Source organism: Haliotis rufescens, unplaced genomic scaffold (assembly GCF_023055435.1).
Source record: "Haliotis rufescens isolate VD_foot unplaced genomic scaffold, xgHalRufe1.0.p SCAF_164, whole genome shotgun sequence".
NCBI lineage: Eukaryota > Metazoa > Mollusca > Gastropoda > Lepetellida > Haliotidae > Haliotis > Haliotis rufescens.
Genome location: NW_025963851.1, coordinates 9,840 through 34,822, shown reverse-complemented (window position 1 = coordinate 34,822; position 24,983 = coordinate 9,840). Strand labels below are relative to the sequence as shown.

At 42.6% G+C, this 24,983-nt stretch overlaps 3 protein-coding genes and 1 long non-coding RNA gene across 4 annotated transcripts; all 4 read left to right on the top strand.

The window, feature by feature from the left end:
• Positions 1–600: 600 nt before the first annotated feature.
• On the top strand, positions 601–4,046 carry LOC125381054. Its single transcript, XM_048397202.1, has 4 exons — positions 601–1,041; positions 1,454–1,586; positions 2,065–2,346; positions 2,471–4,046. The coding sequence occupies exons 1-3, from the start codon at positions 888–890 to the stop codon at positions 2,129–2,131; spliced, it is 354 nt and encodes a 117-aa protein (XP_048253159.1). The 5' UTR covers positions 601–887; the 3' UTR covers positions 2,132–2,346; positions 2,471–4,046.
• A 1,087-nt stretch (positions 4,047–5,133) lies between these two features.
• LOC125381053 lies at positions 5,134–8,579 on the top strand. Its single transcript, XM_048397201.1, has 4 exons — positions 5,134–5,574; positions 5,987–6,119; positions 6,598–6,879; positions 7,004–8,579. The coding sequence occupies exons 1-3, from the start codon at positions 5,421–5,423 to the stop codon at positions 6,662–6,664; spliced, it is 354 nt and encodes a 117-aa protein (XP_048253158.1). The 5' UTR covers positions 5,134–5,420; the 3' UTR covers positions 6,665–6,879; positions 7,004–8,579.
• A 385-nt stretch (positions 8,580–8,964) lies between these two features.
• Positions 8,965–13,109, top strand: LOC125381052. Its single transcript, XR_007221668.1, has 4 exons — positions 8,965–10,107; positions 10,520–10,652; positions 11,131–11,412; positions 11,537–13,109. It is a non-coding gene; the product is annotated as an uncharacterized LOC125381052 (long non-coding RNA).
• Positions 13,110–18,182: 5,073 nt separating this feature from the next.
• On the top strand, positions 18,183–21,744 carry LOC125381051. Its single transcript, XM_048397200.1, has 4 exons — positions 18,183–19,325; positions 19,738–19,870; positions 20,349–20,630; positions 20,755–21,744. The coding sequence occupies exons 1-3, from the start codon at positions 19,172–19,174 to the stop codon at positions 20,413–20,415; spliced, it is 354 nt and encodes a 117-aa protein (XP_048253157.1). The 5' UTR covers positions 18,183–19,171; the 3' UTR covers positions 20,416–20,630; positions 20,755–21,744.
• Positions 21,745–24,983: the final 3,239 nt, after the last annotated feature.

Sequence of the window (24,983 nt, the reverse complement as noted above, 5' to 3'; positions counted from 1 at the left end):
CGAGAGGCTTGCAAAGGTCCCTTTGATATTGTACATACATATGCCTAAGGGTGGCACCTAAGGTGTAATTCATCAACAAGCTCAATAATTGTGTTTACCAAAGCAAAACGCAAAGGGCATAGCTTCGTGATACATATATTACTACCACTGATTCTACAGTATATGGTGGGATACTCATTAAATATAATCTTACCTGTAAAACAAGAATTTAGACATGCCGTCAGAAGGCAAGACAACATTTCATTATAATCGCAATAGGGCCGCAATATTGCCGATGCGATGAAAAATTTTAACTCACTCCCTCACATATCATTATACCACCAAATAATAAGAGGCTGGAATTCGGTGTTTTCAGGCACTGGCACAAGTAGAAAATGCCTCGAATCGCCCTCCTTTCGCTCTGTTTAGGTACAGTCTGCCTCCCAGAAGCGTTCCCATCCCAAAACTAGAGAACGATCAAGCATGTCCTAGCATTTTACTAGCCCTTCAATCATTTACTGCCACTGACAACACTCTCTACTGTTACCTAACATGACAGACAGCTATCCATGAGCACACGATATATATGGCTTATTCTTGCAACGTATTAATTAGGCTATATTTGTGAGTATGGTCCCTATTCATGGTTCATTGCTGCATACAATGCCACGCAGGTCTCGGCTGTACCTCGCCAGATCACGTGCCCCTGTTGTCGGTATATAAATATCAGATTTCTTAAGAAACTTGGATGGAGAATACTTTCTCTTGGCACCAATATCCAGCAGGATAACCTGAGTGTCCTCACCAGTACTGATGACGCGTGTTATCATCTGCGCCATGACAAGGACTGCGACCTTCTTGGCTTCAGGTCTTCCTCCGCGGGCACCTGCAAACACGGAGCCCACATCATGCAGAACTGTTGCGAGATCAGCAGGCCCTCTCCGAGGCTGGAGACTGTGGATGGATGTGAACAGCTCCATCTTGTTGGTGTAGCTGTTGAACCGGACCTGGGACACCGTCTGCTGACCAAATGTGACCACGCTGACCACGACAGTGTGGAGGGTAGGGGTGTTTCCTCCCAATATGGCACCAACATGTCTCGAAAATTCATTTGCATTTCATGAGAATAATTTGTCTGGACCATCCACAAGGGATCAAAAACGTTCTTATATTAGTAATCAAAATTTTAATTTCCCTCACGTCAGTCAGATAGCCAGAAATCGATGAGTTTCCATAGCAAATTTTGAGAGGATGGAAGGGAGATGATTTCTTTGGAATTTTCTTTTGATTGATATGGATGACACAAATATCATTACTCCTTTCTGTGTGATGTTGAGGTGAGGTGTGGGGTAGACTGGTGTGTGGTGGGGTCGGGTAGGTTGGTTTCTTATTTCCTTCGGGGTGATGGGTGATCCTACTACTGTTTGGAAACAAAGAGTGTCTTCTGTAGACTTCATCCTGAATGTGGTTACAGAGAACGAAGCGCTGCCGATCTACATGTACATGCACACCAACCTCTTCCATGCTGTCGTCGGGGGATATGTGTACAGAGGCAGGAATCTTCTTGACTTGTACGGGCGCTATCTGTACGGAGACGCCATGACCGGGTGAGTACATGCAGATATGTACAGAGTGTAGTGATTGAGTTTGTGATTGAGTTATACAACTCTGTGTCAGCTTAATGTCGGAGTTATGTCATAAGTGAATCTTGTCTTAGACATTTACCTCTTTGGTTAAACTCATGAGCACCGGTATGGTGCTGACATCCCAAGAAACATCAGATCTTTCAGCCAAGTTGTCCAAGGAATGCACCTCTGCACAGCGAATTACAGTGCCTTAGATAACTGGGTCATCTATGCCCCCACAGAGGCCGGAAGTTAATCTGTTAACTTAAGAATTAACGTTAATTGGCAATAAAATCAAACTGCCTAAGATGTTGTTGGGTTTTCAGACTGATACCACAAGACTTGAGGTTAATGATTGGCTGAGTGAGTTGATGCCGTCTGAACAATATTTAGTAATGTTAACTTATTCAAACAGGATAAAATGAATATTTACTCATGTCTTCGACATTTACCACTTCAGTGCCAAAAGACCAAATATCATAGTTTGGGCGACGCTTAGATCTAAACCAAAGACCAGAGGATACTAGAAACAGATAACAGATGAAAATCAGCACACATGAATTCCGATGCATTATGCCTCCAGACTACCCGTGCCATTTGAAAGTCACATTAGTCACCTGAAAGGGTATATGCCAGTGACACTAGGATGAGATGCTTCCGGTTTGTGATGGAAATCAGTGTCCGTGTGACACCAGGGAGCGACCCAGAGACTTCCTACTGACCTTTGGTCAAGATGAACAAGGTGACATTGCGAGGGTTAAGTCTATCCTTAAATCAAAACGATCGCCTACATGTATATTGCTATAACCGTGTTGATAGGTTTTCGTCCAGATTGATCATAGCATATGCATTCTGTGTTTCTTCAGGAGAGATATACCTTCTGACGACGTCTTCAATAACGGCTTCCAAAGACGATGACGTTGCTTTGAAAATAGTGTCATCACTTGGGGAGGTACTTTCTTATCTCACGCCAGGATATCAATATTTTATGCGGCTGTGTAAGACGTCTCGGAGGTAAGCCAATGTATTAACCTTAGATTTAAGAAAAGGTATGCCTGCACCAGGACCGAACACACATTACAGGTAACAGTAGATCAAGGCATTGCTTTGTTAGGATAATCTTGTTAGGAACCACAAAACATTTGTTTCAGGAAATCCCACGTGTCTGGTGAACAGTTATAATTTAAATGTAAACTCTGCGGTCAAATAGTGCCTCCAGTATTTGTTAAACAATGAAACAAGCCTCTGTCCCCGACCCCTCCTCCTCCACCTCCAAAACATCAACGGACTTTCCCTTAAAAACACTATAAATTCACATTGGTTCCAGCAGCCAACACTCGTGCATGTTATGTTTACTTTAGGTAGACATACATGTGAATCATGTTCAGGGTGCTTAATACGCACACATAAACTAAATATAAGACTGTGTACGTTTGCAGAGTTTTGCACCACTCTTTTATATCGCTATTCTTTTACCTTGAAGGATGCAAAATTGTATTTAGTATGTATCCATCAAACCCATCACACTCCATGAATTCTATTGTCCAGCGGCCGCAGTGCATAGCCGAACAAATTAGTATTATGGTCAGCATTGGTCAGTACACAACACTGCTGATGGTGACCTGCTTGATTGATCGTTCCCCTCCTTATTAAAGCAAGAAACCTTTTGTTATCTGATACATTTTGTCTTATGTATATATATTCTAGATGGTCTATGTTTTTACATGTGGTGTTCATGACAACGGTGCTTGTACATACAGCAATCAACGATGATCATATGTTTCAAAGGTATAGCTTCATGTAAAATAAACGCCCCAAATTAGTTCATATCAGGAAACAGACGCAATTTCCTGTCATCGCATGCATTGTCTACTTATTTGAGCTTGTTTCAATCATGTCAAATTTGGCTTTTGGTCCTGTGATTGATTTGTTTGCGTGTTTTTTACAATAAAATCAAAGCTGCTCTACTCTACGCTTCGTGAATTGATTTCCATTGATAGGAAATACAGGGCATTAGAGGTAATACAAGGCATGATAGGTAATACAGGGCATTAGAGGTAGAACAGGACATTAGAGGTAGTACAGGGCATTAGAGGTAATACAGGGCATGATAGGTAATACAGGGCATGATAGGTAATACAGGGCATTAGAGGTAGTAGCGCATTAGAGGAAATACAGGGCATTAGAGGTAATACAGGGCATGATAGGTAATACAGGGCATGAAAGGTAATACATCGCATTAGAGGAAATACAGGGCATTAGAGGTAATACAGGGCATGATAGGAAATACAGGGCATTAGAGGTAGTACAGGGCATTAGAGGTAATACAGGGCATGATCGGTAATACAGGGCATTAGAGGTAATACAGGGCATGATAGGTAATACAGGAGATTAGAGGTAGTACAGGGCATTAGAGGTAATACAGGGCATGATAGGTAATACAGGGCATTAGAGGTAATACAGGGCATGAAACGTAAACAGTGAGTGAGTTGGGTTTTGGGTGAGTTAGTGAGTGAGTGAGTGAGTATTTCAGTTATATCACGGCCTGTCAGCTTAATGTGGGAGGAAATTCCGAAGAGATGCAGATGTTAGATGTTTACCACCTCGGTAAAACTCACGAGCACGGGTATGGTGCTGACGAACCTTAGGTTTCTGGCGAATCGCGGCGCCTTAGACTGGGACACCCGTACCCCCAGAGGTAAAACAGGGCAACTGCTTTGTTGTACAGATACTTAGGATTATATTTCTTACTAGGGGGTACAACCAGACAGATAAACGATTCAACAAGGTGTTATCTCTGCTTGTTTTTTCTTGTTTTATCAATGATCTAATTGCAGCCCTCGGACAAACACAATGTTGCTTTCGTGCATAAGTATGGATATTCCTACAGTCGTGCATGGTAACGTTTCTACTCTTGTGGGCGCATCACCGAGAGGCTTGCAAAGGTCCCTTTGATATTGTACATACATATGCCTAAGGGTGGCACCTAAGGTGTAATTCATCAACAAGCTCAATAATTGTGTTTACCAAAGCAAAACGCAAAGGGCATAGCTTCGTGATACATATATTACTACCACTGATTCTACAGTATATGGTGGGATACTCATTAAATATAATCTTACCTGTAAAACAAGAATTTAGACATGCCGTCAGAAGGCAAGACAACATTTCATTATAATCGCAATAGGGCCGCAATATTGCCGATGCGATGAAAAATTTTAACTCACTCCCTCACATATCATTATACCACCAAATAATAAGAGGCTGGAATTCGGTGTTTTCAGGCACTGGCACAAGTAGAAAATGCCTCGAATCGCCCTCCTTTCGCTCTGTTTAGGTACAGTCTGCCTCCCAGAAGCGTTCCCATCCCAAAACTAGAGAACGATCAAGCATGTCCTAGCATTTTACTAGCCCTTCAATCATTTACTGCCACTGACAACACTCTCTACTGTTACCTAACATGACAGACAGCTATCCATGAGCACACGATATATATGGCTTATTCTTGCAACGTATTAATTAGGCTATATTTGTGAGTATGGTCCCTATTCATGGTTCATTGCTGCATACAATGCCACGCAGGTCTCGGCTGTACCTCGCCAGATCACGTGCCCCTGTTGTCGGTATATAAATATCAGATTTCTTAAGAAACTTGGATGGAGAATACTTTCTCTTGGCACCAATATCCAGCAGGATAACCTGAGTGTCCTCACCAGTACTGATGACGCGTGTTATCATCTGCGCCATGACAAGGACTGCGACCTTCTTGGCTTCAGGTCTTCCTCCGCGGGCACCTGCAAACACGGAGCCCACATCATGCAGAACTGTTGCGAGATCAGCAGGCCCTCTCCGAGGCTGGAGACTGTGGATGGATGTGAACAGCTCCATCTTGTTGGTGTAGCTGTTGAACCGGACCTGGGACACCGTCTGCTGACCAAATGTGACCACGCTGACCACGACAGTGTGGAGGGTAGGGGTGTTTCCTCCCAATATGGCACCAACATGTCTCGAAAATTCATTTGCATTTCATGAGAATAATTTGTCTGGACCATCCACAAGGGATCAAAAACGTTCTTATATTAGTAATCAAAATTTTAATTTCCCTCACGTCAGTCAGATAGCCAGAAATCGATGAGTTTCCATAGCAAATTTTGAGAGGATGGAAGGGAGATGATTTCTTTGGAATTTTCTTTTGATTGATATGGATGACACAAATATCATTACTCCTTTCTGTGTGATGTTGAGGTGAGGTGTGGGGTAGACTGGTGTGTGGTGGGGTCGGGTAGGTTGGTTTCTTATTTCCTTCGGGGTGATGGGTGATCCTACTACTGTTTGGAAACAAAGAGTGTCTTCTGTAGACTTCATCCTGAATGTGGTTACAGAGAACGAAGCGCTGCCGATCTACATGTACATGCACACCAACCTCTTCCATGCTGTCGTCGGGGGATATGTGTACAGAGGCAGGAATCTTCTTGACTTGTACGGGCGCTATCTGTACGGAGACGCCATGACCGGGTGAGTACATGCAGATATGTACAGAGTGTAGTGATTGAGTTTGTGATTGAGTTATACAACTCTGTGTCAGCTTAATGTCGGAGTTATGTCATAAGTGAATCTTGTCTTAGACATTTACCTCTTTGGTTAAACTCATGAGCACCGGTATGGTGCTGACATCCCAAGAAACATCAGATCTTTCAGCCAAGTTGTCCAAGGAATGCACCTCTGCACAGCGAATTACAGTGCCTTAGATAACTGGGTCATCTATGCCCCCACAGAGGCCGGAAGTTAATCTGTTAACTTAAGAATTAACGTTAATTGGCAATAAAATCAAACTGCCTAAGATGTTGTTGGGTTTTCAGACTGATACCACAAGACTTGAGGTTAATGATTGGCTGAGTGAGTTGATGCCGTCTGAACAATATTTAGTAATGTTAACTTATTCAAACAGGATAAAATGAATATTTACTCATGTCTTCGACATTTACCACTTCAGTGCCAAAAGACCAAATATCATAGTTTGGGCGACGCTTAGATCTAAACCAAAGACCAGAGGATACTAGAAACAGATAACAGATGAAAATCAGCACACATGAATTCCGATGCATTATGCCTCCAGACTACCCGTGCCATTTGAAAGTCACATTAGTCACCTGAAAGGGTATATGCCAGTGACACTAGGATGAGATGCTTCCGGTTTGTGATGGAAATCAGTGTCCGTGTGACACCAGGGAGCGACCCAGAGACTTCCTACTGACCTTTGGTCAAGATGAACAAGGTGACATTGCGAGGGTTAAGTCTATCCTTAAATCAAAACGATCGCCTACATGTATATTGCTATAACCGTGTTGATAGGTTTTCGTCCAGATTGATCATAGCATATGCATTCTGTGTTTCTTCAGGAGAGATATACCTTCTGACGACGTCTTCAATAACGGCTTCCAAAGACGATGACGTTGCTTTGAAAATAGTGTCATCACTTGGGGAGGTACTTTCTTATCTCACGCCAGGATATCAATATTTTATGCGGCTGTGTAAGACGTCTCGGAGGTAAGCCAATGTATTAACCTTAGATTTAAGAAAAGGTATGCCTGCACCAGGACCGAACACACATTACAGGTAACAGTAGATCAAGGCATTGCTTTGTTAGGATAATCTTGTTAGGAACCACAAAACATTTGTTTCAGGAAATCCCACGTGTCTGGTGAACAGTTATAATTTAAATGTAAACTCTGCGGTCAAATAGTGCCTCCAGTATTTGTTAAACAATGAAACAAGCCTCTGTCCCCGACCCCTCCTCCTCCACCTCCAAAACATCAACGGACTTTCCCTTAAAAACACTATAAATTCACATTGGTTCCAGCAGCCAACACTCGTGCATGTTATGTTTACTTTAGGTAGACATACATGTGAATCATGTTCAGGGTGCTTAATACGCACACATAAACTAAATATAAGACTGTGTACGTTTGCAGAGTTTTGCACCACTCTTTTATATCGCTATTCTTTTACCTTGAAGGATGCAAAATTGTATTTAGTATGTATCCATCAAACCCATCACACTCCATGAATTCTATTGTCCAGCGGCCGCAGTGCATAGCCGAACAAATTAGTATTATGGTCAGCATTGGTCAGTACACAACACTGCTGATGGTGACCTGCTTGATTGATCGTTCCCCTCCTTATTAAAGCAAGAAACCTTTTGTTATCTGATACATTTTGTCTTATGTATATATATTCTAGATGGTCTATGTTTTTACATGTGGTGTTCATGACAACGGTGCTTGTACATACAGCAATCAACGATGATCATATGTTTCAAAGGTATAGCTTCATGTAAAATAAACGCCCCAAATTAGTTCATATCAGGAAACAGACGCAATTTCCTGTCATCGCATGCATTGTCTACTTATTTGAGCTTGTTTCAATCATGTCAAATTTGGCTTTTGGTCCTGTGATTGATTTGTTTGCGTGTTTTTTACAATAAAATCAAAGCTGCTCTACTCTACGCTTCGTGAATTGATTTCCATTGATAGGAAATACAGGGCATTAGAGGTAATACAAGGCATGATAGGTAATACAGGGCATTAGAGGTAGAACAGGACATTAGAGGTAGTACAGGGCATTAGAGGTAATACAGGGCATGATAGGTAATACAGGGCATGATAGGTAATACAGGGCATTAGAGGTAGTAGCGCATTAGAGGAAATACAGGGCATTAGAGGTAATACAGGGCATGATAGGTAATACAGGGCATGAAAGGTAATACATCGCATTAGAGGAAATACAGGGCATTAGAGGTAATACAGGGCATGATAGGAAATACAGGGCATTAGAGGTAGTACAGGGCATTAGAGGTAATACAGGGCATGATCGGTAATACAGGGCATTAGAGGTAATACAGGGCATGATAGGTAATACAGGAGATTAGAGGTAGTACAGGGCATTAGAGGTAATACAGGGCATGATAGGTAATACAGGGCATTAGAGGTAATACAGGGCATGAAACGTAAACAGTGAGTGAGTTGGGTTTTGGGTGAGTTAGTGAGTGAGTGAGTGAGTATTTCAGTTATATCACGGCCTGTCAGCTTAATGTGGGAGGAAATTCCGAAGAGATGCAGATGTTAGATGTTTACCACCTCGGTAAAACTCACGAGCACGGGTATGGTGCTGACGAACCTTAGGTTTCTGGCGAATCGCGGCGCCTTAGACTGGGACACCCGTACCCCCAGAGGTAAAACAGGGCAACTGCTTTGTTGTACAGATACTTAGGATTATATTTCTTACTAGGGGGTACAACCAGACAGATAAACGATTCAACAAGGTGTTATCTCTGCTTGTTTTTTCTTGTTTTATCAATGATCTAATTGCAGCCCTCGGACAAACACAATGTTGCTTTCGTGCATAAGTATGGATATTCCTACAGTCGTGCATGGTAACGTTTCTACTCTTGTGGGCGCATCACCGAGAGGCTTGCAAAGGTCCCTTTGATATTGTACATACATATGCCTAAGGGTGGCACCTAAGGTGTAATTCATCAACAAGCTCAATAATTGTGTTTACCAAAGCAAAACGCAAAGGGCATAGCTTCGTGATACATATATTACTACCACTGATTCTACAGTATATGGTGGGATACTCATTAAATATAATCTTACCTGTAAAACAAGAATTTAGACATGCCGTCAGAAGGCAAGACAACATTTCATTATAATCGCAATAGGGCCGCAATATTGCCGATGCGATGAAAAATTTTAACTCACTCCCTCACATATCATTATACCACCAAATAATAAGAGGCTGGAATTCGGTGTTTTCAGGCACTGGCACAAGTAGAAAATGCCTCGAATCGCCCTCCTTTCGCTCTGTTTAGGTACAGTCTGCCTCCCAGAAGCGTTCCCATCCCAAAACTAGAGAACGATCAAGCATGTCCTAGCATTTTACTAGCCCTTCAATCATTTACTGCCACTGACAACACTCTCTACTGTTACCTAACATGACAGACAGCTATCCATGAGCACACGATATATATGGCTTATTCTTGCAACGTATTAATTAGGCTATATTTGTGAGTATGGTCCCTATTCATGGTTCATTGCTGCATACAATGCCACGCAGGTCTCGGCTGTACCTCGCCAGATCACGTGCCCCTGTTGTCGGTATATAAATATCAGATTTCTTTAGAAACTTGGATGGAGAATACTTTCTCTTGGCACCAATATCCAGCAGGATAACCTGAGTGTCCTCACCAGTACTGATGACGCGTGTTATCATCTGCGCCATGACAAGGACTGCGACCTTCTTGGCTTCAGGTCTTCCTCCGCGGGCACCTGCAAACACGGAGCCCACATCATGCAGAACTGTTGCGAGATCAGCAGGCCCTCTCCGAGGCTGGAGACTGTGGATGGATGTGAACAGCTCCATCTTGTTGGTGTAGCTGTTGAACCGGACCTGGGACACCGTCTGCTGACCAAATGTGACCACGCTGACCACGACAGTGTGGAGGGTAGGGGTGTTTCCTCCCAATATGGCACCAACATGTCTCGAAAATTCATTTGCATTTCATGAGAATAATTTGTCTGGACCATCCACAAGGGATCAAAAACGTTCTTATATTAGTAATCAAAATTTTAATTTCCCTCACGTCAGTCAGATAGCCAGAAATCGATGAGTTTCCATAGCAAATTTTGAGAGGATGGAAGGGAGATGATTTCTTTGGAATTTTCTTTTGATTGATATGGATGACACAAATATCATTACTCCTTTCTGTGTGATGTTGAGGTGAGGTGTGGGGTAGACTGGTGTGTGGTGGGGTCGGGTAGGTTGGTTTCTTATTTCCTTCGGGGTGATGGGTGATCCTACTACTGTTTGGAAACAAAGAGTGTCTTCTGTAGACTTCATCCTGAATGTGGTTACAGAGAACGAAGCGCTGCCGATCTACATGTACATGCACACCAACCTCTTCCATGCTGTCGTCGGGGGATATGTGTACAGAGGCAGGAATCTTCTTGACTTGTACGGGCGCTATCTGTACGGAGACGCCATGACCGGGTGAGTACATGCAGATATGTACAGAGTGTAGTGATTGAGTTTGTGATTGAGTTATACAACTCTGTGTCAGCTTAATGTCGGAGTTATGTCATAAGTGAATCTTGTCTTAGACATTTACCTCTTTGGTTAAACTCATGAGCACCGGTATGGTGCTGACATCCCAAGAAACATCAGATCTTTCAGCCAAGTTGTCCAAGGAATGCACCTCTGCACAGCGAATTACAGTGCCTTAGATAACTGGGTCATCTATGCCCCCACAGAGGCCGGAAGTTAATCTGTTAACTTAAGAATTAACGTTAATTGGCAATAAAATCAAACTGCCTAAGATGTTGTTGGGTTTTCAGACTGATACCACAAGACTTGAGGTTAATGATTGGCTGAGTGAGTTGATGCCGTCTGAACAATATTTAGTAATGTTAACTTATTCAAACAGGATAAAATGAATATTTACTCATGTCTTCGACATTTACCACTTCAGTGCCAAAAGACCAAATATCATAGTTTGGGCGACGCTTAGATCTAAACCAAAGACCAGAGGATACTAGAAACAGATAACAGATGAAAATCAGCACACATGAATTCCGATGCATTATGCCTCCAGACTACCCGTGCCATTTGAAAGTCACATTAGTCACCTGAAAGGGTATATGCCAGTGACACTAGGATGAGATGCTTCCGGTTTGTGATGGAAATCAGTGTCCGTGTGACACCAGGGAGCGACCCAGAGACTTCCTACTGACCTTTGGTCAAGATGAACAAGGTGACATTGCGAGGGTTAAGTCTATCCTTAAATCAAAACGATCGCCTACATGTATATTGCTATAACCGTGTTGATAGGTTTTCGTCCAGATTGATCATAGCATATGCATTCTGTGTTTCTTCAGGAGAGATATACCTTCTGACGACGTCTTCAATAACGGCTTCCAAAGACGATGACGTTGCTTTGAAAATAGTGTCATCACTTGGGGAGGTACTTTCTTATCTCACGCCAGGATATCAATATTTTATGCGGCTGTGTAAGACGTCTCGGAGGTAAGCCAATGTATTAACCTTAGATTTAAGAAAAGGTATGCCTGCACCAGGACCGAACACACATTACAGGTAACAGTAGATCAAGGCATTGCTTTGTTAGGATAATCTTGTTAGGAACCACAAAACATTTGTTTCAGGAAATCCCACGTGTCTGGTGAACAGTTATAATTTAAATGTAAACTCTGCGGTCAAATAGTGCCTCCAGTATTTGTTAAACAATGAAACAAGCCTCTGTCCCCGACCCCTCCTCCTCCACCTCCAAAACATCAACGGACTTTCCCTTAAAAACACTATAAATTCACATTGGTTCCAGCAGCCAACACTCGTGCATGTTATGTTTACTTTAGGTAGACATACATGTGAATCATGTTCAGGGTGCTTAATACGCACACATAAACTAAATATAAGACTGTGTACGTTTGCAGAGTTTTGCACCACTCTTTTATATCGCTATTCTTTTACCTTGAAGGATGCAAAATTGTATTTAGTATGTATCCATCAAACCCATCACACTCCATGAATTCTATTGTCCAGCGGCCGCAGTGCATAGCCGAACAAATTAGTATTATGGTCAGCATTGGTCAGTACACAACACTGCTGATGGTGACCTGCTTGATTGATCGTTCCCCTCCTTATTAAAGCAAGAAACCTTTTGTTATCTGATACATTTTGTCTTATGTATATATATTCTAGATGGTCTATGTTTTTACATGTGGTGTTCATGACAACGGTGCTTGTACATACAGCAATCAACGATGATCATATGTTTCAAAGGTATAGCTTCATGTAAAATAAACGCCCCAAATTAGTTCATATCAGGAAACAGACGCAATTTCCTGTCATCGCATGCATTGTCTACTTATTTGAGCTTGTTTCAATCATGTCAAATTTGGCTTTTGGTCCTGTGATTGATTTGTTTGCGTGTTTTTTACAATAAAATCAAAGCTGCTCTACTCTACGCTTCGTGAATTGATTTCCATTGATAGGAAATACAGGGCATTAGAGGTAATACAAGGCATGATAGGTAATACAGGGCATTAGAGGTAGAACAGGACATTAGAGGTAGTACAGGGCATTAGAGGTAATACAGGGCATGATAGGTAATACAGGGCATGATAGGTAATACAGGGCATTAGAGGTAGTAGCGCATTAGAGGAAATACAGGGCATTAGAGGTAATACAGGGCATGATAGGTAATACAGGGCATGAAAGGTAATACATCGCATTAGAGGAAATACAGGGCATTAGAGGTAATACAGGGCATGATAGGAAATACAGGGCATTAGAGGTAGTACAGGGCATTAGAGGTAATACAGGGCATGATCGGTAATACAGGGCATTAGAGGTAATACAGGGCATGATAGGTAATACAGGAGATTAGAGGTAGTACAGGGCATTAGAGGTAATACAGGGCATGATAGGTAATACAGGGCATTAGAGGTAATACAGGGCATGAAACGTAAACAGTGAGTGAGTTGGGTTTTGGGTGAGTTAGTGAGTGAGTGAGTGAGTATTTCAGTTATATCACGGCCTGTCAGCTTAATGTGGGAGGAAATTCCGAAGAGATGCAGATGTTAGATGTTTACCACCTCGGTAAAACTCACGAGCACGGGTATGGTGCTGACGAACCTTAGGTTTCTGGCGAATCGCGGCGCCTTAGACTGGGACACCCGTACCCCCAGAGGTAAAACAGGGCAACTGCTTTGTTGTACAGATACTTAGGATTATATTTCTTACTAGGGGGTACAACCAGACAGATAAACGATTCAACAAGGTGTTATCTCTGCTTGTTTTTTCTTGTTTTATCAATGATCTAATTGCAGCCCTCGGACAAACACAATGTTGCTTTCGTGCATAAGTATGGATATTCCTACAGTCGTGCATGGTAACGTTTCTACTCTTGTGGGCGCATCACCGAGAGGCTTGCAAAGGTCCCTTTGATATTGTACATACATATGCCTAAGGGTGGCACCTAAGGTGTAATTCATCAACAAGCTCAATAATTGTGTTTACCAAAGCAAAACGCAAAGGGCATAGCTTCGTGATACATATAATACTACCACTGATTCTACAGTATATGGTGGGATACTCATTAAATATAATCTTACCTGTAAAACAAGAATTTAGACATGCCGTCAGAAGGCAAGACAACATTTCATTATAATCGCAATAGGGCCGCAATATTGCCGATGCGATGAAAAATTTTAACTCACTCCCTCACATATCATTATACCACCAAATAATAAGAGGCTGGAATTCGGTGTTTTCAGGCACTGGCCAAGTAGAAAATGCCTCGAATCGCCCTCCTTTCGCTCTGTTTAGGTACAGTCTGCCTCCCAGAAGCGTTCCCATCCAAAACTAGAGAACGATCAAGCATGTCCTAGCATTTTACTAGCCCTTCAATCATTTACTGCCACTGACAACACTCTCTACTGTTACCTAACATGACAGACAGCTATCCATGAGCACACTATATATATGGGCTTATTCTTGCAACGTATTAATTAGGCTATATTTGTGAGTATGGTCCCCTATTCATGGTTCATTGCTGCATACAATGCCACGCAGGTCTCGGCTGTACCTCGCCAGATCACGTGCCCCTGTTGTCGGTATATAAATATCAGATTTCTTTAGAAACTTGGATGGAGAATACTTTCTCTGGCACCAATATCCAGCAGGATAACCTGAGTGTCCTCACCAGATACTGATGACGCGTGTTATCATCTGCGCCATGACAAGGACTGCGACCTTCTTGGCTTCAGGTCTTCCTCCGCGGGCACCTGCAAACACGGAGCCCACATCATGCAGAACTGTTGCGAGATCAGCAGGCCCTCTCCGAGGCTGGAGACTGTGGATGGATGTGAACAGCTCCATCTTGTTGGTGTAGCTGTTGAACCGGACTGGGACACCGTCTGCTGACCAAATGTGACCACGCTGACCACGACAGTGTGGAGGGTAGGGGTGTTTCCTCCCAATATGGCACCAACATGTCTCGAAAATTCATTTGCATTTCATGAGAATAATTTGTCTGGACCATCCACAAGGATCAAAAACGTTCTTATATTAGTAATCAAAATTTTAATTTCCCTCACGTCAGTCAGATAGCCAGAAATCGATGAGTTTCCATAGCAAATTTTGAGAGGATGGAAGGGAGATGATTTCTTTGGAATTTTCTTTTGATTGATATGGATGACACAAATATCATTACTCCTTTCTGTGTGATGTTGAGGTGAGGTGTGGGGTAGACTGGTGTGTGGTGGGGTCGGGTAGGTTGGTTTCTTATTTCCTTCGGGGTGATGGGTGATCCTACTACTGTTTGGAAACAAAGAGTGTCTTCTGTAGACTTCATCCTGAATGTGGTTACAGAGAACGAAGCGCTGCCGATCTACATGTACATGCACACCAACCTCTTCCATGCTGTCGTCGGGGGATATGTGTACAGAGGCAGGAATCTTCCTTGACTTGTACGGGCGCTATCTGTACGAGACGCCATGGACCGGGTGAGTACATGCCAGATATGTACAGAGTGTAGTGATTGAGTTTGTGATTGAGTTATACAACTCTGTGTCAGCTTAATGTCGGAGTTATGTCATAAGTGAATCTTGTCTTAGACATTTACCTCTTTGGTTAAACTCATGAGCACCGGTATGGTGCTGACATCCCAAGAAACATCAGATCTTTCAGCCAAGTTGTCCAAGGAATGCACCTCTGCACAGCGAATTACAGTGCCTTAGATAACTGGGTCATCTATGCCCCCACAGAGGCCGGAAGTTAATCTGTTAACTTAAGAATTAACGTTAATTGGCAATAAAATCAAACTGCCTAAGATGTTGTTGGGTTTTCAGACTGATACCACAAGACTTGAGGTTAATGATTGGCTGAGTGAGTTGATGCCGTCTGAACAATATTTAGTAATGTTAACTTATTCAAACAGGATAAAATGAATATTTACTCATGTCTTCGACATTTACCACTTCAGTGCCAAAAGACCAAATATCATAGTTTGGGCGACGCTTAGATCTAAACCAAAGACCAGAGGATACTAGAAACAGATAACAGATGAAAATCAGCACACATGAATTCCGATGCATTATGCCTCCAGACTACCCGTGCCATTTGAAAGTCACATTAGTCACCTGAAAGGGTATATGCCAGTGACACTAGGATGAGATGCTTCCGGTTTGTGATGGAAATCAGTGTCCGTGTGACACCAGGGAGCGACCCAGAGACTTCCTACTGACCTTTGGTCAAGATGAACAAGGTGACATTGCGAGGGTTAAGTCTATCCTTAAATCAAAACGATCGCCTACATGTATATTGCTATAACCGTGTTGATAGGTTTTCGTCCAGATTGATCATAGCATATGCATTCTGTGTTTCTTCAGGAGAGATATACCTTCTGACGACGTCTTCAATAACGGCTTCCAAAGACGATGACGTTGCTTTGAAAATAGTGTCATCACTTGGGGAGGTACTTTCTTATCTCACGCCAGGATATCAATATTTTATGCGGCTGTGTAAGACGTCTCGGAGGTAAGCCAATGTATTAACCTTAGATTTAAGAAAAGGTATGCCTGCACCAGGACCGAACACACATTACAGGTAACAGTAGATCAAGGCATTGCTTTGTTAGGATAATCTTGTTAGGAACCACAAAACATTTGTTTCAGGAAATCCCACGTGTCTGGTGAACAGTTATAATTTAAATGTAAACTCTGCGGTCAAATAGTGCCTCCAGTATTTGTTAAACAATGAAACAAGCCTCTGTCCCCGACCCCTCCTCCTCCACCTCCAAAACATCAACGGACTTTCCCTTAAAAACACTATAAATTCACATTGGTTCCAGCAGCCAACACTCGTGCATGTTATGTTTACTTTAGGTAGACATACATGTGAATCATGTTCAGGGTGCTTAATACGCACACATAAACTAAATATAAGACTGTGTACGTTTGCAGAGTTTTGCACCACTCTTTTATATCGCTATTCTTTTACCTTGAAGGATGCAAAATTGTATTTAGTATGTATCCATCAAACCCATCACACTCCATGAATTCTATTGTCCAGCGGCCGCAGTGCATAGCCGAACAAATTAGTATTATGGTCAGCATTGGTCAGTACACAACACTGCTGATGGTGACCTGCTTGATTGATCGTTCCCCTCCTTATTAAAGCAAGAAACCTTTTGTTATCTGATACATTTTGTCTTATGTATATATATTCTAGATGGTCTATGTTTTTACATGTGGTGTTCATGACAACGGTGCTTGTACATACAGCAATCAACGATGATCATATGTTTCAAAGGTATAGCTTCATGTAAAATAAACGCCCCAAATTAGTTCATATCAGGAAACAGACGCAATTTCCTGTCATCGCATGCATTGTCTACTTATTTGAGCTTGTTCCAATCATGTCAAATTTGGCTTTTGGTCCTGTGATTGATTTGTTTGCGTGTTTTTTACAATAAAATCAAAGCTGCTCTACTCTACGCTTCGTGAATTGATTTCCATTGATAGGAAATACAGGGCATTAGAGGTAATACAAGGCATGATAGGTAATACAGGGCATTAGAGGTAGAACAGGACATTAGAGGTAGTACAGGGCATTAGAGGTAATACAGGGCATGATAGGTAATACAGGGCATGATAGGTAATACAGGGCATTAGAGGTAGTAGCGCATTAGAGGAAATACAGGGCATTAGAGGTAATACAGGGCATGATAGGTAATACAGGGCATGAAAGGTAATACATCGCATTAGAGGAAATACAGGGCATTAGAGGTAATACAGGGCATGAAAGGTAATACATCGCATTAGAGGAAATACAGGGCATTAGAGGTAATATATGGCATGATAGGAAATACAGGGCATTAGAGGAAATATAGGGCATTAGAGGAAAAACAGGGCATAATAGGAAATACAGGGCATTAGAGGTAATACAGGGCATGATAGGAAATACAGGGCATTAGAGGTAGTACAGGGCATTAGAGGTAATACAGGGCATGATCGGTAATACAGGGCATTAGAGGTAATACAGGGCATGATAGGTAATACAGGAGATTAGAGGTAGTACAGGGCATTAGAGGTAATACAGGGCATGATAGGTAATACAGGGCATTAGAGGTAATACAGGGCATGAAACGTAAACAGTGAGTGAGTTGGGTTTTGGGTGAGTTAGTGAGTGAGTGAGTGAGTATTTCAGTTATATCACGGCCTGTCAGCTTAATGTGGGAGGAAATTCCGAAGAGATGCAGATGTTAGATGTTTACCACCTCGGTAAAACTCACGAGCACGGGTATGGTGCTGACGAACCTTAGGTTTCTGGCGAATCGCGGCGCCTTAGACTGGGACACCCGTACCCCCAGAGGTAAAACAGGGCAACTGCTTTGTTGTACAGATACTTAGGATTATATTTCTTACTAGGGGGTACAACCAGACAGATAAACGATTCAACAAGGTGTTATCTCTGCTTGTTTTTTCTTGTTTTATCAATGATCTAATTGCAGCCCTCGGACAAACACAATGTTGCTTTCGTGCATAAGTATGGATATTCCTACAGTCGTGCATGGTAACGTTTCTACTCTTGTGGGCGCATCACCGAGAGGCTTGCAAAGGTCCCTTTGATATTGTACATACATATGCCTAAGGGTGGCACCTAAGGTGTAATTCATCAACAAGCTCAATAATTGTGTTTACCAAAGCAAAACGCAAAGGGCATAGCTTCGTGATACATATATTACTACCACTGATTCTACAGTATATGGTGGGATACTCATTAAATATAATCTTACCTGTAAAACAAGAATTTAGACATGCCGTCAGAAGGCAAGACAACATTTCATTATAATCGCAATAGGGCCGCAATATTGCCGATGCGATGAAAAATTTTAACTCACTCCCTCACATATCATTATACCACCAAATAATAAGAGGCTGGAATTCGGTGTTTTCAGGCACTGGCACAAGTAGAAAATGCCTCGAATCGCCCTCCTTTCGCTCTGTTTAGGTACAGTCTGCCTCCCAGAAGCGTTCCCATCCCAAAACTAGAGAACGATCAAGCATGTCCTAGCATTTTACTAGCCCTTCAATCATTTACTGCCACTGACAACACTCTCTACTGTTACCTAACATGACAGACAGCTATCCATGAGCACACGATATATATGGCTTATTCTTGCAACGTATTAATTAGGCTATATTTGTGAGTATGGTCCCTATTCATGGTTCATTGCTGCATACAATGCCACGCAGGTCTCGGCTGTACCTCGCCAGATCACGTGCCCCTGTTGTCGGTATATAAATATCAGATTTCTTAAGAAACTTGGATGGAGAATACTTTCTCTTGGCACCAATATCCAGCAGGATAACCTGAGTGTCCTCACCAGTACTGATGACGCGTGTTATCATCTGCGCCATGACAAGGACTGCGACCTTCTTGGCTTCAGGTCTTCCTCCGCGGGCACCTGCAAACACGGAGCCCACATCATGCAGAACTGTTGCGAGATCAGCAGGCCCTCTCCGAGGCTGGAGACTGTGGATGGATGTGAACAGCTCCATCTTGTTGGTGTAGCTGTTGAACCGGACCTGGGACACCGTCTGCTGACCAAATGTGACCACGCTGACCACGACAGTGTGGAGGGTAGGGGTGTTTCCTCCCAATATGGCACCAACATGTCTCGAAAATTCATTTGCATTTCATGAGAATAATTTGTCTGGACCATCCACAAGGGATCAAAAACGTTCTTATATTAGTAATCAAAATTTTAATTTCCCTCACGTCAGTCAGATAGCCAGAAATCGATGAGTTTCCATAGCAAATTTTGAGAGGATGGAAGGGAGATGATTTCTTTGGAATTTTCTTTTGATTGATATGGATGACACAAATATCATTACTCCTTTCTGTGTGATGTTGAGGTGAGGTGTGGGGTAGACTGGTGTGTGGTGGGGTCGGGTAGGTTGGTTTCTTATTTCCTTCGGGGTGATGGGTGATCCTACTACTGTTTGGAAACAAAGAGTGTCTTCTGTAGACTTCATCCTGAATGTGGTTACAGAGAACGAAGCGCTGCCGATCTACATGTACATGCACACCAACCTCTTCCATGCTGTCGTCGGGGGATATGTGTACAGAGGCAGGAATCTTCTTGACTTGTACGGGCGCTATCTGTACGGAGACGCCATGACCGGGTGAGTACATGCAGATATGTACAGAGTGTAGTGATTGAGTTTGTGATTGAGTTATACAACTCTGTGTCAGCTTAATGTCGGAGTTATGTCATAAGTGAATCTTGTCTTAGACATTTACCTCTTTGGTTAAACTCATGAGCACCGGTATGGTGCTGACATCCCAAGAAACATCAGATCTTTCAGCCAAGTTGTCCAAGGAATGCACCTCTGCACAGCGAATTACAGTGCCTTAGATAACTGGGTCATCTATGCCCCCACAGAGGCCGGAAGTTAATCTGTTAACTTAAGAATTAACGTTAATTGGCAATAAAATCAAACTGCCTAAGATGTTGTTGGGTTTTCAGACTGATACCACAAGACTTGAGGTTAATGATTGGCTGAGTGAGTTGATGCCGTCTGAACAATATTTAGTAATGTTAACTTATTCAAACAGGATAAAATGAATATTTACTCATGTCTTCGACATTTACCACTTCAGTGCCAAAAGACCAAATATCATAGTTTGGGCGACGCTTAGATCTAAACCAAAGACCAGAGGATACTAGAAACAGATAACAGATGAAAATCAGCACACATGAATTCCGATGCATTATGCCTCCAGACTACCCGTGCCATTTGAAAGTCACATTAGTCACCTGAAAGGGTATATGCCAGTGACACTAGGATGAGATGCTTCCGGTTTGTGATGGAAATCAGTGTCCGTGTGACACCAGGGAGCGACCCAGAGACTTCCTACTGACCTTTGGTCAAGATGAACAAGGTGACATTGCGAGGGTTAAGTCTATCCTTAAATCAAAACGATCGCCTACATGTATATTGCTATAACCGTGTTGATAGGTTTTCGTCCAGATTGATCATAGCATATGCATTCTGTGTTTCTTCAGGAGAGATATACCTTCTGACGACGTCTTCAATAACGGCTTCCAAAGACGATGACGTTGCTTTGAAAATAGTGTCATCACTTGGGGAGGTACTTTCTTATCTCACGCCAGGATATCAATATTTTATGCGGCTGTGTAAGACGTCTCGGAGGTAAGCCAATGTATTAACCTTAGATTTAAGAAAAGGTATGCCTGCACCAGGACCGAACACACATTACAGGTAACAGTAGATCAAGGCATTGCTTTGTTAGGATAATCTTGTTAGGAACCACAAAACATTTGTTTCAGGAAATCCCACGTGTCTGGTGAACAGTTATAATTTAAATGTAAACTCTGCGGTCAAATAGTGCCTCCAGTATTTGTTAAACAATGAAACAAGCCTCTGTCCCCGACCCCTCCTCCTCCACCTCCAAAACATCAACGGACTTTCCCTTAAAAACACTATAAATTCACATTGGTTCCAGCAGCCAACACTCGTGCATGTTATGTTTACTTTAGGTAGACATACATGTGAATCATGTTCAGGGTGCTTAATACGCACACATAAACTAAATATAAGACTGTGTACGTTTGCAGAGTTTTGCACCACTCTTTTATATCGCTATTCTTTTACCTTGAAGGATGCAAAATTGTATTTAGTATGTATCCATCAAACCCATCACACTCCATGAATTCTATTGTCCAGCGGCCGCAGTGCATAGCCGAACAAATTAGTATTATGGTCAGCATTGGTCAGTACACAACACTGCTGATGGTGACCTGCTTGATTGATCGTTCCCCTCCTTATTAAAGCAAGAAACCTTTTGTTATCTGATACATTTTGTCTTATGTATATATATTCTAGATGGTCTATGTTTTTACATGTGGTGTTCATGACAACGGTGCTTGTACATACAGCAATCAACGATGATCATATGTTTCAAAGGTATAGCTTCATGTAAAATAAACGCCCCAAATTAGTTCATATCAGGAAACAGACGCAATTTCCTGTCATCGCATGCATTGTCTACTTATTTGAGCTTGTTCCAATCATGTCAAATTTGGCTGTTGGTCCTGTGATTGATTTGTTTGCGTGTTTTTTACAATAAAATCAAAGCTGCTCTACTCTACGCTTCGTGAATTGATTTCCATTGATAGGAAATACAGGGCATTAGAGGTAATACAAGGCATGATAGGTAATACAGGGCATTAGAGGTAGAACAGGACATTAGAGGTAGTACAGGGCATTAGAGGTAATACAGGGCATGATAGGTAATACAGGGCATGATAGGTAATACAGGGCATTAGAGGTAGTAGCGCATTAGAGGAAATACAGGGCATTAGAGGTAATACAGGGCATGATAGGTAATACAGGGCATGAAAGGTAATACATCGCATTAGAGGAAATACAGGGCATTAGAGGTAATACAGGGCATGAAAGGTAATACATCGCATTAGAGGAAATACAGGGCATTAGAGGTAATATATGGCATGATAGGAAATACAGGGCATTAGAGGAAATATAGGGCATTAGAGGAAAAACAGGGCATAATAGGAAATACAGGGCATTAGAGGTAATACAGGGCATGATAGGAAATACAGGGCATTAGAGGTAGTACAGGGCATTAGAGGTAATACAGGGCATGATCGGTAATACAGGGCATTAGAGGTAATACAGGGCATGATAGGTAATACAGGAGATTAGAGGTAGTACAGGGCATTAGAGGTAATACAGGGCATGATAGGTAATACAGGGCATTAGAGGTAATACAGGGCATGAAACGTAAACAGTGAGTGAGTTGGGTTTTGGGTGAGTTAGTGAGTGAGTGAGTGAGTATTTCAGTTATATCACGGCCTGTCAGCTTAATGTGGGAGGAAATTCCGAAGAGATGCAGATGTTAGATGTTTACCACCTCGGTAAAACTCACGAGCACGGGTATGGTGCTGACGAACCTTAGGTTTCTGGCGAATCGCGGCGCCTTAGACTGGGACACCCGTACCCCCAGAGGTAAAACAGGGCAACTGCTTTGTTGTACAGATACTTAGGATTATATTTCTTACTAGGGGGTACAACCAGACAGATAAACGATTCAACAAGGTGTTATCTCTGCTTGTTTTTTCTTGTTTTATCAATGATCTAATTGCAGCCCTCGGACAAACACAATGTTGCTTTCGTGCATAAGTATGGATATTCCTACAGTCGTGCATGGTAACGTTTCTACTCTTGTGGGCGCATCACCGAGAGGCTTGCAAAGGTCCCTTTGATATTGTACATACATATGCCTAAGGGTGGCACCTAAGGTGTAATTCATCAACAAGCTCAATAATTGTGTTTACCAAAGCAAAACGCAAAGGGCATAGCTTCGTGATACATATATTACTACCACTGATTCTACAGTATATGGTGGGATACTCATTAAATATAATCTTACCTGTAAAACAAGAATTTAGACATGCCGTCAGAAGGCAAGACAACATTTCATTATAATCGCAATAGGGCCGCAATATTGCCGATGCGATGAAAAATTTTAACTCACTCCCTCACATATCATTATACCACCAAATAATAAGAGGCTGGAATTCGGTGTTTTCAGGCACTGGCACAAGTAGAAAATGCCTCGAATCGCCCTCCTTTCGCTCTGTTTAGGTACAGTCTGCCTCCCAGAAGCGTTCCCATCCCAAAACTAGAGAACGATCAAGCATGTCCTAGCATTTTACTAGCCCTTCAATCATTTACTGCCACTGACAACACTCTCTACTGTTACCTAACATGACAGACAGCTATCCATGAGCACACGATATATATGGCTTATTCTTGCAACGTATTAATTAGGCTATATTTGTGAGTATGGTCCCTATTCATGGTTCATTGCTGCATACAATGCCACGCAGGTCTCGGCTGTACCTCGCCAGATCACGTGCCCCTGTTGTCGGTATATAAATATCAGATTTCTTTAGAAACTTGGATAGAGAATACTTTCTCTTGGCACCAATATCCAGCAGGATAACCTGAGTGTCCTCACCAGTACTGATGACGCGTGTTATCATCTGCGCCATGACAAGGACTGCGACCTTCTTGGCTTCAGGTCTTCCTCCGCGGGCACCTGCAAACACGGAGCCCACATCATGCAGAACTGTTGCGAGATCAGCAGGCCCTCTCCGAGGCTGGAGACTGTGGATGGATGTGAACAGCTCCATCTTGTTGGTGTAGCTGTTGAACCGGACCTGGGACACCGTCTGCTGACCAAATGTGACCACGCTGACCATGACAGTGTGTCTGCCGACGGGGAAGGTGTCGGAGGCGCCAATCAGGAAGTTGAGGACGTCGTTCCATGGAGAGAAGGTCTGAGTGCTGGCCTCCACGAGGAACACCAGATCGATGGCAGGAGTGAAGCCACATGCTGGAACAGCAGATAGAGCGGTACATGGACACCCCTTTTACCCCAGTCAGAGAGGAAGAGACTTAACTTGGATAGTTTTCATTATAAAGCGATGGTGGAGGCGAGCCCACAGCCGAAAGCAGTCAATGCACCTTTAGTACGAGTTGAAGTTTCTTAAAAAAAGAGAATTACATCCAAGTTATAACTACCGTATTGGACGTAATTTGAGCCCGGCTCTAATAAGAGCCCACAGCGATATTTGCTAATAAACTGATGGCCAAAAGAAACGTAACCAACATTAACTGATTTGCCACTTTGAAACAAAGATGCCAACCTGATCAAAAACAGTAAAGAACACATCTCACGAATGCTCTCTGTCATCATGCTCTCTGTCGTTCTTTGCACGTGCTTTTCGGATTTTGGGAGATATTAGTGATCTTCCGCTTCTTTTTAAACATTCTTTCCCAAGTTATCGTGCAATTTCCTGGTATAAATTACGTGCGGATCTGTTCCCTATCATTGGTTGCAATGACTAACATCAACGAACATGCCAAGACTGACCACTGTCCAGAGGGATATAGCCATAGGTATGCTGCAGATGAGAGCGACACAGAGAGTGGTTGCCGTTAACATGAACTGCTCCAAAATGACCATTACCAGACTGGTCGCACGTCTCCGAAAGACTGGCAAAACCGCAGACAGATCACGGAGTGGCAGACCAAAGGTCACGACCCCGCAGGATGACCGCTTTTAACGGGTACTTCATCTGAGAAACAGATTTCTTACTGTTACGTCACCAGCTGCTAACAGCTTAGGACATCCGGTCAGCAGACAAACAGTGACCAGACGACTACCACATTATGGTCTCCGGGC